At 37.9% G+C, this 16,478-nt stretch overlaps 1 protein-coding gene across 2 annotated transcripts in view; it reads left to right on the forward strand.

The window, feature by feature from the left end:
• Nucleotides 1-16,478, forward strand: part of RASAL2 (RAS protein activator like 2) — a 212,989-nt gene that overhangs the window by 169,182 nt on the left and 27,329 nt on the right. For both annotated transcript variants that reach the window (XM_087827943.1, XM_016205041.2), the window contains exons 5-7: nt 3,940-4,049; nt 13,522-13,675; nt 15,808-15,906. In XM_087827943.1, coding sequence (XP_087684069.1) covers nt 3,940-4,049; nt 13,522-13,675; nt 15,808-15,906 — 363 coding nt within the window. The remainder of the gene's footprint in view (nt 1-3,939; nt 4,050-13,521; nt 13,676-15,807; nt 15,907-16,478) is intronic.

Genomic DNA, 16,478 nt, shown 5'->3' on the forward strand with positions numbered 1-16,478 from the left:
AGGTGTTCGTGGAACATTGATAATATACCAGGTATACTCTGGGCACTGGCATACCTCACTGAGCAAAACAGCCATGCTCCTGGCTACTGTGGAACTTCTGGTTTCCTTCCCTTCCTTTGTGGTGGTAGTTTCCAGGAGGAAACATCGCGATTCCACCTGGCCTATGCAGTAGCCTCACCCTACAGTCACACTCAGTTAACACAAGTACCCATTTTCCATTATTTTGAAAGTACTTTTGCATTCAGGTGTCTTATTCTGTGGAAGGGTCCTAGAAAAATGATCTTTTTAAATCCCAGCACCTCAGCCTCAGTACCACCCAATACTGGGCAGGGGAGAATGAAAAACTTCCATCAATAGGGCCCTAAGGTAAACCGTATTCTCAGCTGAAAACCATGTTTCAGTCATATCAAGAAGATGAAAAAACAGAATTTTGTATAGTAGATTCTATTACCTCTGTGAAATATCACTGAGCTATCTTAAACTTTCCTTTATCTGTGTTCCACAAACAACCATAATTTCATGTATATAGTTATCAGATATTTATTGAACACTAGCTAAGGTGTAGACACTGTGGTAGTTAATTAAGATAGATATATAGCCTTATACTTACCCTCAAAAGTTTAAGGATCAGTGGGAGCAATATTTATACAATAATAGCTGAATGAACTGCCTTTCTAATCTTGTTTTTCACTACTCCTAATCATATACCCGCCAGACTGAATTTACTTAATGTATCCCCTGTGTGTTCTTTCCTCCATCCATTTCTCGTGCGGTACTCCTCGGCACACCAAACCCAAATCCAGTCTACCCTTCGGCTCTAGCATATCCCACTTCTTTTATATAACTTCCCCCCTTTTTTTTCCCAGATGATATAACTTCTTCTTTCTCTGAATTCCTGAAATCATTTCCTATGTACCTCTCTAAAATAATACCATGTTTCATCAATTCTAAGATGCATATTTTTTCACTTTTTAACATCTCTGTAGATTACTCCTTTAAGATATGCTCTGTCATCAACATTCTCAAAGAATACAGGGTGACAGTCTGTGAAAAAACATGAACAACAACTCTTCTAAGTCAAAAAGTAGTTCAGAGAATGGAGAAGCACTAGGACTACTTTAATTTATTTTGTGTATATTCTTTTTATGTAGACACTTTATGATATATGACAAAATCTGCGTAAATAAGTTTTTTCAAAATATCTTTAATACAAACTAAAAGGCCTAAGTGATAAAGCATTGTACTATAGGTTAACTGGCAGCTTTCTTCTTAAAATACATAAAATAATGGTATGACAATTGATGGTGTGCTAGATTCAAAGAAATAGGATAACTTTTATTTTGTGATTAAATATGCCAGGTATTAAGAACATGTGCCTTACAATTGTGTCATATATATTTATATATATAAATATATATATATATACATATATATATTTATATTTAGTTTCTAGATCCTTGAGGGTAGAGTTTGTGTTTGTTTTATCTTTGAATCTCTTACACTACCTGGTATGTTGCTTTACAACAAATAGGCATAAATAAATATTTATTAAATAAATGGATTAAATGAAGTGTACTACAAGTGCCACAGAGCGTCCAGTTAAAGTACTGTATGAGTGAACACCTACTAGTTCTTTCTCAGTTAACTGCTTAACTGTTTCTATTAGAATGTATTTATACATGATGTTTGGTCAAGCCCTGGGCTGGATCTTAGCTTAGGCGAGAGGTTTTTGAACCAACCATAAACAAATCCTAGTAGAATTCTGTAAACCTAGGTTTGTTTTGTCACTACATTTCTGAGCAAATGCGGTGACTAGTCCATACTGAATCAGAGAAAGAAGTAAATGAGCCTTTGCTTGGAGAACAAGTGACAGGGACTTTCCCTAACGATGCTACAATTGTACAGGAGACCAGACAAATGCCTGTCTCCAGGAAATATGGTACTTTAAAAGGCAGCCTTGTTTTCTTTCCTCCAATCTATCTCTGTAAACCCATGATAAAAAATCAGCCTTGGGGATAAAAACAGCCTAGGGAATTTGTCTAGGTGCTGTTTTCTAGGAACTTTTACCCTTATTCTTTGGGGTACAAGAACAAGAAATGACATAAGCTTTTTTTTTTAAATTTTTAGTCAGCAAAATGGTTCTACTTACGATTTAAATAAATTTGTTTTCATTTTTTCTAATGAAAGGAATGCCTGTATGTTTGCAAAACACTCAACATTGAAAAGGACTGTCGTAGTCCACACTGCTGTTCATTAAATATTTCCAGTTCTCTTTGTAGATACATGATAGGATTGTACATCCTTTCCCTATTAAAGTCAGGTGTGGTCATGTGACCTTTTTTGCCCAATGAAATGAGACCAGAAGTGATGTGAAATTTTAACAGCTGGTACATAATTTGTCACATTTCCTTTATCCTGCTGCAGCAGGTATAGAAGCACATGGATGGAGCCTCTCTGTGTCAGGAGAGTATAAAGCTGGGCCCCCAACTTCCTTAACTGACCTGTTTATAGACATATAGCATGTTGTATGCCACTAAGACTATGGGGTTATTAGGTAAGTGTAACTTAGCTTATCCTGATTAATACAGTCTTCATCCCAAAACAGTGGGTATGGTGGTAACTAAAAGAATATAAAAGGTTTGCCTGGCTGATGTGGCTCAGCTATTGAGCTTCGACCTATGAACCAGGAGGTCATGGTTCGATTCCCAGTCAGGGCACATGCCCGGGTTGTGGCTTGATCCCCAGCAGGGGGCGTGCAGGAGGCAGCTGATTGATGATTCTCCCTCATCGTTGATGTTTCTCTCTCTCTCTCTCTCTCCCTCTCCCTCTCTCCCTCCCCCTTCCTCCCTTTGAAATCAATAAAAACATATTGTAGAAATTCAATTAGAATATGAAAGGTTTGACATGCTGATATGGACTCAGTATTTCATTTCTTCCTTTTGGAAATATTTACTGAACACAGCTTCTCTAAGATAATCGTCATCTCAAGGTGATTAGAGTCATTTTATGTGTCAAAATACTTTTCTTTGAATTACAATATTTTCTCAAGGCATTTTGATGTACTTCTATGAGATGTCCTTTCATCCACCAGGAGAATTGTTTCTTGAAAACAGTGACCATTGTCATTCATTCCTGTGTTTATTCTTTCATTCAACAAACTTTTATTGAAAGCCCGTTACTTGCCAGGTGCTAAGACTCGGAAGGTGTTCAAGGAAGCCTAGAGAGTTTGCTGGAAAGAGGCAGGAGGCAAGCAGGGGCCAGAAACTGTAACGGACTTTCTGAGGTTTAGGTGCTTTGATGGTTTTATAAATGATACCTATTTCATTTTAAAATAGTTTCTCTACATGTAAAACTTAATTTTACAAATATTATATCCAACTTGATATAGACCAAGTTTTAACACTTTTGAGACCACCAACATATTACTCTGTACTGATTACTTAACTTTTTATTTTTAATCTCTCAATGCACCAAGTACCTTCTCACCTCAGGGCCGTTTGTACATGCTGTTCTCTTTCCATTTTCCTTTAAGTCAGTTCAGAAAATTACTGGATGCTATTTCTATTGAAATTGCTGACACCATCTTCATAGAAAAGAGTATATTTTTCTATATTATATTGTTATTTTTTTTTAAATCTATTATTAGAGTTAGCTTTTCCACTGTTGCTAGTATAGAAACTATTTAAGAAATAAGAAATTAAGTGTTATTAAAAAATTTAATTATCCCAATTATGATAGAAAGGAAAAAAATGTGATTTCATTACCCGGTGGTTTCAAGCAACTATTATTTACAAATTAAAAAATTAAAAGCTGAGTTCTGTTTCTCTGGTCTTCATTATAAAAATCTGACTATCATTTGCAAAGGTAGTGCAGAAGAGTATGGAGACAGCAGGGTTCCCTTTGGTTCTCTCTCCCATCGCCTCTGTCTTTTCATTCTAGGGGTTCTTCAGCAAGCGCCTGAAAGGCTCCATCAAGAGGACCAAAAGCCAATCAAAGCTTGACAGAAACACGAGCTTTCGGCTTCCATCCCTTCGCAGTACAGATGACAGGTAGGAAGTTAACTTGCTTAAAACAGAAAAAGCAGTTTTACAGTGGGTTTTGTTTGATAAGGCATGTTGGTCATCTCTAACTTTGCATCAGTGACAGTTGGAAATATCCAATACAAAATTTACTTTTTTGTCTTGCTCATATTGAGGCAAGATCCAAAATGTTGACTCAAATACCCAGCCAGCTTAAGAATCTTATAATATTGGAGAGTGTGTGGAGACATAGTGCTGTTTCTGTAGAATCAAGTTCTGGTGGTCAGAGAGATGTGACTTTCTTCTGGAGAATGGCTACAAGGGATGGTGATGATAGCTAACATTTTTATGGGCACTATACCAGAAGCTTTATATACTTTGTCTTGTTTAATCTTTATAATAATCCTATAAGATTTTAAGTTAACCTCTTATAATCCTGTAAGTGGCAAAAATGGTGTTTGAGCCCGGCTGGCATGCTCAGTGATTGAGTATCAACCCATGGACCAGGAGGTCACTGACGGCTGGATTCCTGGTCAGGGCACACGCCTGGGTTGCAGGCTCGATCCCCAGCAGGGAGCGTGCAGGAGGCAGCCAATCAATGACTTTCTCATCACTGATGTTTCTATCTCTCTCTCCCTCTCCCTTCCTCTCTCTGAAATCAATTAAAAAAAGTGGTGTTTTTTTTAAACAAATGGTATTTGAACTCAGGCAGTTTGGCTCCAGGGTCCACCCTTTTCACTGCTATGTTGTTCTTTGTGTATAGCATATGGAATTGGTCTTACTGCTTTACAGTAACATCTGGAAGACATGTATGAAAGGAAGCCTGGATTTCAATAATTAAGACCACCAGCTTGAGTAAACCCCAAATGCATAGCTAGCTAATGATAACAACCTTCTAAAATCGTTGAGTGTGTGCTAGGATGGATACATCAACATTATTAATAAAAGCTAAAAAGTGGTAATGACCCATATGTCCATCAATTGATGAGTGGATTAAAAACAAAATATATTCCTGCAATGCAATATGATTCAGGCATAAAAAGGAATGAAGTACTGATACGTGGTACAACATGGATAAACTTTGAAAACTGTATGCTAAGTGAATGAAGCCAGTCACAAAAGACTGTATATTGTATGGTTCCATTTATATGAAATGTACAGAATAGGCAAATCTTTAAAATCTTAAGAGACAGTAGATTAATGGTTGCCAGAGGCTGGAGATATGTGGGGATGGGGGATGATAAATGAGGAATGACTGCTAATGGATATGAGGTTTATTTTTAGAGTGATGAAAATGTTTTAAGTGTAGATTGTGGTGATAATTCCACAGCTCTGAGTATACTGAAATACACTTCGAATGGGTAGTTTTATGGTATGTGAATTATATCTCAATAAAGATGTTAATTTTTTTTTTTTTTAAAGAGCTAGCCAGGAAGCATTCTACAGTGAAGCTCATTAGTCTATAAGCTCCATTCAAGTACACAAAGCTTCCATTGAGCTTTTTAGTGCATTACTCTTAAATAAAAACAGATAGTCAAGATTCTCCAGATATTTGAGGAAAGTCTCCAGCATGAAAGAAAAATAAATAGGAGGAAGGAAAAAGAACCCAAAAGAAACAGAGACAATGCATAGAGCCAAAAACAACTTCAGAACATAGTGAATATTTAAAATATAAAATTGTGCATCTGTGAGACAATAGCAAGAAGGAACACCAATGAAACAAGGAAGAAAGCTGGAGATTAAAAATATAAAAGCTAAAGTGACGTCCCTCTCTCAGAAAGTGGAACAGGAAATGAGAAAAATCAACCCAGAAGATTCTACTAAAAGAAAACATAGAAAACCTTTGGAGAGAAAATTAAATTATTAAAGAAATAATGCAAGGAAATTTCCCAAAACAAGAAAACGTAAAAGTCTGCATTGGAAAGACCACCAGATTCCCTCACAGTGAGTGAAAAAGATAAAAGATGCCTCCCCCTAGACACACACACACAGAGACACATTAATTCCCATGATCATGAACTATCTGGACACCAAGACTTAAAAAATATCTTAAAAGCTTCTAGAAAGAAAGAGTATGTTACATATGAAGGAGGAGTGGAGGACTGCATTGGAATCTCAATAGAAATATTGAGAACCAGAAGTCAGTGGAGCAATGTCTTAAAAATTCTGAGTGGAAGTTACTTTCAATCCAACATTCCGTACATGGGGTAGTCCTTGAATGTCAGACTGAGGAGTCAGGAGTTTATCATATAAGCAGTGGGAAGACTTTAAACATTTTCTAGTAAGGAAATAACCTAATCAGAATTGTGCTATGTGTATGGATTAATCCAACAGTGGAATTTCAAATGACTTGGTTTGTAGAGACTAAGTTTGGGAGACCAGTTTCAAAAAGCTATTTCTAAGAAATAATGAAGGTTCTGAGGAGGGTAATGGCAGTGAGAAGGAAGAGGCAGAGACAAGATAGGAGGAACATTTTAGAGGCAAAATCAATAGGATGTCACAAAGTCATCATTGTTCCAAAGCCATCTAATCAGGTAAAAGCCAGTAAAGTGATTTCCTAGAATCAATATTGGCAGCGTTTTCACATTAAAGCCATGTTATGTGGGAGGGTGTTGGGATAGAAGACCCTGATAGTTCTGCCTTTTGTTCAGATGTACTTTGAAAAGTTTGAAAAACTGGGAAATACTGAAAAACCGTGGTCAACTGCATTGTCAGGCATTCCAGGATTCCGAATGCCTGTCAGGTTGCCAACCTTACTCTGGAAGTGCTGCTTAAATTCACCAGTCTTGAGGTAAAGATAAACACATATAGTAGAGTTTTCTCACCCTCTTCTAATGTCCCTCAAATCAAAACCTTCAAAGTAATGTTCTCTATTCTGAGGTTTACTGACAAAGCTTGTTTGTTTTTTGTCAGGACGTAACCTAAAACTAAGTGTGGTGTTCCTGAGTATCTCCTAATAAGAACTATTTCTTTAACTTTTTATCTTGAATTTATATACTCACAAGAAGTTGTAAAAATAGTACACAGAGTCTTGCAAACCCTTCTTCCAGTTTTCCCAGTAGTGATATCTTGTGACTGTATGTATAATACCAAAACCAGGTAAGTGACATGGGTACAATAATGTTAACTAGATTACAGACGTTTTTAAGTTTTCCCCAATTTGTATATACACTCATTTGTGTGTGTTTATAGTTCTATGCAATTTAATTTTTTATATATATATCTTTACTGATTTCAGAGAGAGGAAGGGAGAGGGAGAGAGAGAGATAGAAACATCAATGATGAGAGAGTCATTGATTGGCTGCCTCTTACACACCTCTGACTGGGGATCAAGCCCACAACCCGGGCATGTGCCCTGACCAGGAATCGAACCCCGATCGCCTGGATCCTAGGTTGACGCTCAACCGCTGAGCCAAGCTGGGCCGGGCTATGCAATTTAATCTTATGTATACATTTGTGTGACCACCACCACAATCAAAGTACAGAATTGTTCCATTACCAGAAAGAACTCCCCTTGCTCTACCCCTTTATAGTCATTCACGTCTCCCACCCATCCCTGTCCCCTAGCAACCACTGATTTGTTTTCCATCTCTATTGGTTTATTTCAAGAATGTTTTATAAATGGAATCATGTAGTATGAACCGTTTAAGATTGGCTTTTTCCCCCCACTAAATAGAATGCCTTTGAAATCCATCCAAGTGATTGCATCTATTAATAGTTTTATTCCTTGTTGTTGCTGACTAGTACTCCACTGTATGGGTGCTAACCATTCACCCACTGAACAACATTTGAGTTGTTGCTAGTTTTTAGCTGTTTTGAATAAAGCTGCCGTGAACAGTTGTGTACACATAAGTTTTCATTTCTCTGGTGTTAATACACAAGAATGCAATTGCTGCGTTGTATGGTAGGTATATGTTTAGGTTTATAAGAACATGTCAAACTGTTTCCTAGAGTACCTGTACTATTCTGCATTCCCACCAGCAATGTTCATAGGTGTTTTTTGTGTGTGTCCCAAAAGATTTTCTCCTATGTTTTTGTCTAGAAGTTTTATTATTTTTAGCTTTTGCTCAAGATATTAATCAAAACTGCAAAGTTGCTCCTGCCAAGCCAGTTACAGGGAGTCTGCCTGCCATTGTCTTTCTTTCACCTACTCCTAACATAGTGCCTGACACATTGCGCACCAAGTAATTACTGGATGGGTAGATGGATTCACACATACGTTCATTTATTCAACCAAGCTAGAAACTAATGGGAAAGCAAATAGTCATGAGTTTAAGAATTATTAACAAGTAAATGTCATTGAACTCCATCAGTTTTTCCTTCTGTTATCGTCTTTTCACACTTAATTTTATGGCAATAATGAGACTAAAAGTCTAACAAAATTCAGAAAAAGAGAAAGAAAATGATTAGTCTTTTCACTCCCCCTTTAACTAGTAAGTATGTTAGTTGAGTTGGTTTATGAGTATGGTTTGGTTTAGTTTCATGAGGGTTTTTTTTAATTCATTATAATTGTGTTTATATTAAATTGTTTTATAGGCATAGTAGAGTTTATTCCATTTGCAAGGTAAGGACAAAAAAGGTGGTGTATTACAATATGGTATAATTTCTGTAAAGAGATTGTCATATTGGAGGCTAGTTGAATTTTCTGCCCTCCAGAACATGTTTTAATATTTATAATCTTGTCTTCCTTCTGTGTCCACCTTCATTGTATGTATACGTGTATTTGTACCAGAATAGCTTGAATGTCATTTTTGTCTGTGGTGATAAATCTTCTTCCCATGTGCTTGTTCATTTTAAGTGACAACTCAGGCTGACAAGTATCCTTTTTTACCATTAGCAGCTGGGCTCATTAGACCATCCTGTCTAGAGACTGAGAACAGGGAGAAGAAGATCAGCAGAGTATGTTACATTTCCATAAATAGCTTTTTGTATGCTGGTTGTGGGGTTTTTTTTAAGCTAACATAAAAGCAGTGAGTAATATAGCAGAGGAGACTGGCTTTAACTGCAGCAGGTAACCTAGTGCAGCTAGGAAGACTTTTTTTTTTTGACACACAAGTAGAACTCTGGTGAATGAGCTTTAATTTCTTTCTTTCTTAATTCATGGAGGGAAGCCTTTAAAATTGTAGTACAGGAAAGGATCTGCTTTTTCAAATGGAAAACATCAATTGGATGTTTTCATTGATATCAGGTTTGAAAAACAGTTAAAATCATGGAACAAGTAAAGCTACATTTTCCGCAAAGTGAGATCTCAGGTGCAGCTTTAAAAAATGATTAGACCCCATGTAAATTTGCTGGTGTTAGGATAACCAAATTTTGTTAATTACTACCTGGGAAATTTTCAGGCGAGGCAAACAGCCGTAGGAATGCATACTGGTGAATATAAGCATATATTGCTGCACCAGCTTATGGCTGAGCTGTCTCTTCAAGAATTCACTGGAGCAGTCTGGAGTCAGGACTGCCAAGCCAAGCAGAAATTCACCTGCACTGGAGTACAGGATTTTGTGTGGCAATAAGCATTTTTAATTAAAAGTTTCCCAAGTTTGGAGCTGAATCTGTAAACATGTGGCAGATTGAGCTAGCACATCCAAGCACTATTGGCGCTTTGGGGAAAATCTGGCTTTTTAAAAAATTGGACGGTTAAGCTGAGTAAAATCCAGCTGTGTTTTACTTAACACTGCACTCATCAGAGTTCTTTGACTCCATTTCTTTTCTTCATCAGTGGCAGTGTATTGAATGGTCTGTGTGTGGACTCCCCATCCTCCACCCCTTCACATTTGTCTTTTCAGGCTCGTTTCAGATAAGGACATGGGTTAAAGCAATATAATACTCACTGTATTAAGTAATAGGAAGCCTTTCCTGCCTCGTAGTTTATCTCTTAAATAGGTCAGAAGCCCCAGGTAATCTTCATCTGCAAAGCTGTTAGATTTTTAACCCTTACCTATCACATTGCTAGAGGTCTTGGAGTATACACAGAAATCAAGGTTGTTAGCTGACCTTAAAACAAAATGTAAAAAAAACATGGTGTTACTACTTAACACCTTAAAGTAAAATTGCTTCTGGGAAGCAGTTTCTTGATTCAAGCAAGAAGTAGTCGAATTGGAGCCCTGAATTATCTTTACATTGTGTTTGAGATTAGGAGGCAGGAGTGCTGGGGGTCGGGGTGAGAACTCTGGCCAGTAGTCAAGGGATTCATAGTGTCCGCTTTCAAGGCTAGGTTCCTTGACGAAGGCCATTGTCAAATTGGACTGGAAAAATTGTTTTAAACTTTTATTATTCTCTCAAATTCACATTCTGCTTTCCATTGGAGAAGTGAAGTGCCATACAAACTGCTAAAACTCTCTGGTTAGCAGATCTAAGAAAAATCACTTCTTAGGAAGGTACAGGAGGTGGTAAACATAATTTAGAGGGGATTTGAGGTTACTGATGCTATTATGTATACTTTTTGCAGATAATGCCATCCCCACCCCCCAGCCATTCCCAGGCTGCTTGATCTTCCTGTTTACTGTAATCCTGCTTCTCTGGGAATTACTTGTCTTCTCAGAGACACTTTCTTCCCAATACAGGAAGGGTTTGCTTATTTATTCAGTAGTAATATTGAGCATATTAGTGACTTCGGAGTTCAGTTCATTGTGTGGGTGTAAGTACGTGCACACACACATACATAATGCATACACACATACATAAATCCTGAAAAATAGAAGATTCTGAACTGTATTAATAATTGCCGTTTCAGTAACTGCGAGGAGTTTTGGATTCTAATTCCAGATGGCTTGGTTGCAAAGTTTGTTTATAGCTGTGTTTGGAAGTTAGACCTGAGTATGGAAATGAAATTTGTTCAGCATTGGAAATTCAGTGAATAAAGAATTTTACCCAACTTTTTCTAAAAGAAAAAAGAATGTGTAACCCAGATAAGCTCATGTAAAATACCTAGAAACATTAAACTGGGGCAAGCACTGTGCAGAAAATAGACCAGATGTGAAAGATTGTACTTTCAGGGCGGGGTGCAGCAAATACTTTCTAGTAGGGGGGCAGGGAATCATATCTAAAGCAAGTTAAAGCTTCTCAGCTTTGTTCCCTCATAGAGTTAAGAGATTCCCCTTCACCCACACGTTGCCTCAGTTTTTCCTACAGCCCTTGACTCTGAGAAATTATTAATGGGAACGGGTGAGGGCCTTGCGACTCCTTTCTTTCTGTCTTAAAATGGTCAAGCTTGCAGAGCATGCTCCTTCAGTCCTTCAAGGCACAGCTTTTCCCTGCTGCCTTCAGCGCTAATCTCCTTATAGGTGTAGCACCATGGCAACAGGCCCAGCCCAGAGCCCAGGAACCTTGTTTGTGTTACCTAAGGGGCTGGTGCAGCCTGAGGAAGAGAAAAAGGAGTATCACCTACCCTGCAGTCTGTTTGGAAGATGACTTCACGTTCTGTTGTTTGTCTTTCTGTTCTGCTTCTATTGAGGACTTGAAATTACGCGTGGAAAACATTGATCCAAAGATGTTATCAGTAACTGAAGGCAGCAGGGAAACCATCTCCTATTGGTTCTTGTCTCCTAAGCAGAGTTGTTTTCTGAGATGAGTTCAGAAAGTGACTTGCTGTACCGTGACATGTGGCACCGCCATGCTTTGGGGCTGCACTGCCAGGTGGCTGTACAGTTGCTTCATGTAGGTAGACATTTATTTTGTTTGAAATAAAATTTCTGTTTTAGAATATTTTCCTAGAGAATTTTAAAAATAAAAGTGAGCCTTTTGTCATCCCTTCTTCTGTATTAAATATGCCTTTTTCCTCTTGTGAGGCTCACTACCGGAGTATGAGAGGCTCTTCCCCTCCAAACAGCTCTTCCTGGGAAAATGGGCTGGAATTGTTGTTTGTTGTATATTTTAAAAAGATTACAGTATCCCGTTGCCTCAACCAGGCTTCCTATGAAGGATATAGGGAAAGTTGTATGGTAATTACATTAAAGTAAAATTGTTTTAGATTTAGTCATTTATAGTTGTTGTGCTATCTTTGTGTTATATAACGTGTCATTGTCTTATCCAGTAGAACAAAAGGAAATAAATGTGGAGCTGTTACATTGTTATATTTTTATGTACAAAACATTAGTTGGCTTTTGTGCATACTTTGTATTATCAATAGTAAATATAATTATTACCTTTTTGACCTTAAAAACACTGCTGAATAACGGAGCACACGTTTGTTAGTCTGAACATTAAATGGTGGTTGGATTTTTATATATGGAAAGAATGGACTAAAATCCTATTGTTTAAGATCTTTCTTATTATATGGAGTTTGATTAAACTATGTTAGAATGGAAACAGAGAGGAAAAGAGCAGCCTTTAATGCTACTTTCCTGTATCTCATTACTTTACAATTTAACTGAAAGCTACTCTGACATTTCTGATATTTCAGTTCCTTTTAATGTTAACATGGTTATTTCAAGGAAATGAACAAAGCTGCTTATTTAGTGTGTTTTACAAAAAAAAAAAGTCTTTACACAAGGCATTTCTTTTTATCCCTATTACTAGGTACTTCTGCTTGAAATATACATATATATAAAAGTCTGGGTGTTTCAGTCAATAAATACTGTAATTATTGAGTAAAACTGCATGGCTATCTATTACTGGATTCAAAAATATTGTGCTTTATATTGTTTGACTTTGCCACTTCTCCCAAGGGGAAGGTAGTGAAGTTCTAGCTCCTGTAGTGACAAGAGTCATGATTCCCAGCCTTCTTTTCAAACAGCTAGGAAACAGAATCAGTCAGGATGCCTGAATAGTGTTCACAAAGAGCTGTTCTTCTCTATGAGAGCTTGGACATTTCTTTTGTGAGTGGGAGGTTTCTTCAAGGCATTTTATTCTTTATTCATATTTATACAGTAAAGCATGGATAAAACCAAAAGCTTCCCAGAAAAGAATGCCATATTGAGATGGAAATCAGACGTTGTGAAAGGCAGGGCCTTGTGCTGAAAAGCTGGCCTTTGACTCGTGTGTGTGTGTGTGTGTGTGTGTGTGTGTGTGTGTGTGTGTGTGTCTGTGTCTGTGTGTCTGTGTGTTCTGCCAAAACAGAAAGACACAGAATGAGGATTTAGCCTCTGCTGTTTTATCAGTAATAGAAGAGGGTAGACGTATAACATGTCTTTTGATAATTCCTTTGTATAAACAAGAATATGTAAGATAACTTTGAATAGTGTATGTTTCTCCACCTCCAGAAAGAGGTGAGGGTAAAAATGCCTATCGTGGAGCTTTGAGCTCCCCTGAGACTAGTAAAATTATAATTTGTTATTCTTTATTGAGGAAAAAACAACGTGCGTGTGTGTACACACAAATATACGTATGGTTTATCTGTGCCACAGAAATATGGTTACTGTTGTCGTTACAGGTTAACTCCTGATTTGCTCCTCTGTGTTTTCCTTAGTCACCTGTACATTTGTTGTCAGCCCCTGTTGCATTGGACCGTCGTTTCCTTGTTGGCCACGTAGCTACACCATCTACGTATCTCCTTCTGTTTCAGGTCTCGGGGGCTCCCGAAACTGAAGGAGTCCCGTTCCCACGAGTCCTTGCTGAGCCCGTGCAGCGCAGTGGAGTGTCTGGACCTTGGTAGAGGGGAGCCCGTATCAGTGAAACCGCTCCACAGCAGCATCCTTGGGCAGGACTTCTGCTTCGAGGTAAAAAAAGTATAGAAAGAAGGAAGAGTAGTTGAACCACAAGCACATTTTCTATCCAATAATTCTGTGATTTCATTACTAGGGTATTGATGATTCGATCATCTTCACTGGTTTTCAGTTATTAGAAATTACCTACTTACAGGGAAAAGGTTTGGAAAACTACTAATCTAACTATATTGGTGATTAAAGTTATTACTGATGGCTTCTCATTTCTTTTGGCTTAATCTGCTTTCAAAATAAATGGGCTCTTAGTACATTCTCAGCAGAGGCCTCAAGACTAACAATAATATTAAATTAGTATTTTAGTATTTTAGTATTGGCAAAGATATCACACACTGCCTTATTATTTTTCTCCTGAAAGTCTAAGCCCTAATTTTAGTGATTCTCTGAGGAAACTGACCAAAATGTACCTTTTTAACTACGACATGGCTAGTTTAAGATCTGGGACCATGTCTTATTTATTTTTATAATCCCTTGCACCTTGCCCAGTCCCTGACACATTGCAGGTGCCTGATGTCTTAAATGAACAAATTGCCCTTAACCATTCCAGCATGTCACAAATATAAAAATTATCAATGAGATATTTTTTCCATTCTTTTTTGGGAGGGAGGGGGTACTAAGTCTTCAAAATCTCCTGTGAATTTTACATTTATAGCACATCTCAGTTTGGACTGGCTCCATTCATTTCAGGTGTTCACTAGTCATATGTGGCTAGTAGCTACCATATTAGATCAGAATATATAATCTGATCTAATTTACTAGATTATAACCTGAGATTGCATTAATATGTGAGCACACTTAGCAGTTTGGACAGGTCACTCGTTAGTGTTCTTTTTATAAGTCACTTGAACTTTTCTGTATTTTTGAAACTCAGTTCAACAGGTTGTATACCAAGCCCAGTGTTAGGTGCTAGGCATATAGGTAACATGTTTCTTTTTTTTTTGTTTCTTTTTTTCAAATATATCTTTATTGATTTCAGAGAGAGGAAAGGAGAGGGAGAGAGATAGAAACATCAATGATGAGAGAGTCATTGATCGGCTGCCTCCTACACACCCCCTGCTGGGGATCAAGCCCGAAACCCAGGAATCGAACCCCAATCGCCTGGATCCTAGGTCGAGGATAAACTGCTGAGCCACACCCAGCTGGGCACATGTTCCATTTTTAAAGGGCAGTGATAGTTGTGGTCAGGTTAACCTCATAAAGACTAGAAATCAACAGGTGGGTTGCCTAGTGGAGGAGAAATGACTTCCAAAGACAGTGATCCAATACTCGTAACTCTCTTCAATTTCATTTAGTACCATCTTATAACATTATAATGAAGGTGACGCTGGGAGGCCGAGGGAGGCCTCAACCTGATCCAGGTCCTTGTCATGGAATAAGAAGGAATTCAAGAGCATGACAGAAAAATTTAGCAAAGCACAGTAAATTTATTAACATGATAGTACGCACTTGAGAAGTGAGAGCGGGCAGTCTCAGAGAACGAGACGTGGTGATGGGGTCTGGGTGGAAGGTTTTTATTAAACTTGGGCAAGGGGTGAGGGGATTGGGTGGTCCTCTGCTTCTGACGCTGGCAGGATGACTGCTGATGCAGCTCTCCTGTCCAGATAGTGATTTTTTTTTTTTTTTGGCCCCTCCAATTACAGGAAACTGGGGAAAGAGAAGTGGGGGAACAGGTGGTCAGTGAAGGTCTCGTTTGGGATGTTCCAGCCAAGACGGAGAAGGGGGGGGGTAGAGCTCGATGCCTCAGAGGCAGTCCCAAGAAATTGGATAAGCTATTTCAGAGACACTCCTCCCTTTTTAGTTATTCTTTCTTAACTGTCACACAATTGAGCATTTTCATTTGCAGGTAATTTAAGATGTATCCTGAAAGGTTTTAAACTTTGATCTTTCTGAACAGATTTAGGTTCCTGGGCTGAATTCTCACTGGCCTTTGTTGTCACACGTGGAGATGAGTAAGGGTGCAAAGCAAAAAGTGGATGTAGACGTAGGTGTAGAAATCACAAAGCTGGTTTCCTGTACTGTGCTTTGGGTTCATGGCACATCCTTAACTTGTAAATAATACAGCTAGCAAACTAGAGCCCTCAAGCCCTGTGCTTTCTCTTCCTTATTTCTCTCTAACCTTTATGTCGAAGGTCACCTACTTGAGTGGAAGTAAATGCTTCAGCTGTAACTCCGCTTCAGAAAGAGATAAGTGGATGGAAAACCTTCGCAGGACAGTTCAACCAAATAAGGTAATAGTGGCTTTGAGTGGCTAAAGAATGAATAACTCTATAAGTAGTAAATTGATAGAAGATAAATGCAGTGATAATACCTTATTTTTTTTATAGAACCTTTAAAACACATTTGCCATTTCATACATATTATGCCATTTTATGTCAAAAATAATTTTACTGCGGATATTATCGTGATTTTACCAATGTAGATAAGAAGACTCAGAGAAGTAAAGTGACTTGCCCAAATCAGAAGCCAGTACATGATAGAACTGGGACTAGAACACACGTTTCTTAACTACTTACCTCTTTTTTATTTGTGGACATCAGCCCAGTTGCCTCTAGACCGGCCTAATGAGAACTTATATTACAGAACGATATTTTTTAACCGAAGTAAAATAGAACATATGTGGCTCTCTAAGATTCTGGTACATTCTTGTTTGCAGCTCCCTATTATCCTGAACAACAAGATAACAATCCCTTTCATTATTTATTCATTACCTCTAATAAAGCACATAAGCAGCATCACCTATTTTAAAAAGAAAATGTTGTCTTCCTCAGATTTCAGCTCTCAAACTCAGCTTTGTTGCTTC

Source organism: Miniopterus natalensis, chromosome 19 (assembly GCF_054644295.1).
Source record: "Miniopterus natalensis isolate mMinNat1 chromosome 19, mMinNat1.hap1, whole genome shotgun sequence".
Lineage (NCBI taxonomy): Eukaryota > Metazoa > Chordata > Mammalia > Chiroptera > Miniopteridae > Miniopterus > Miniopterus natalensis.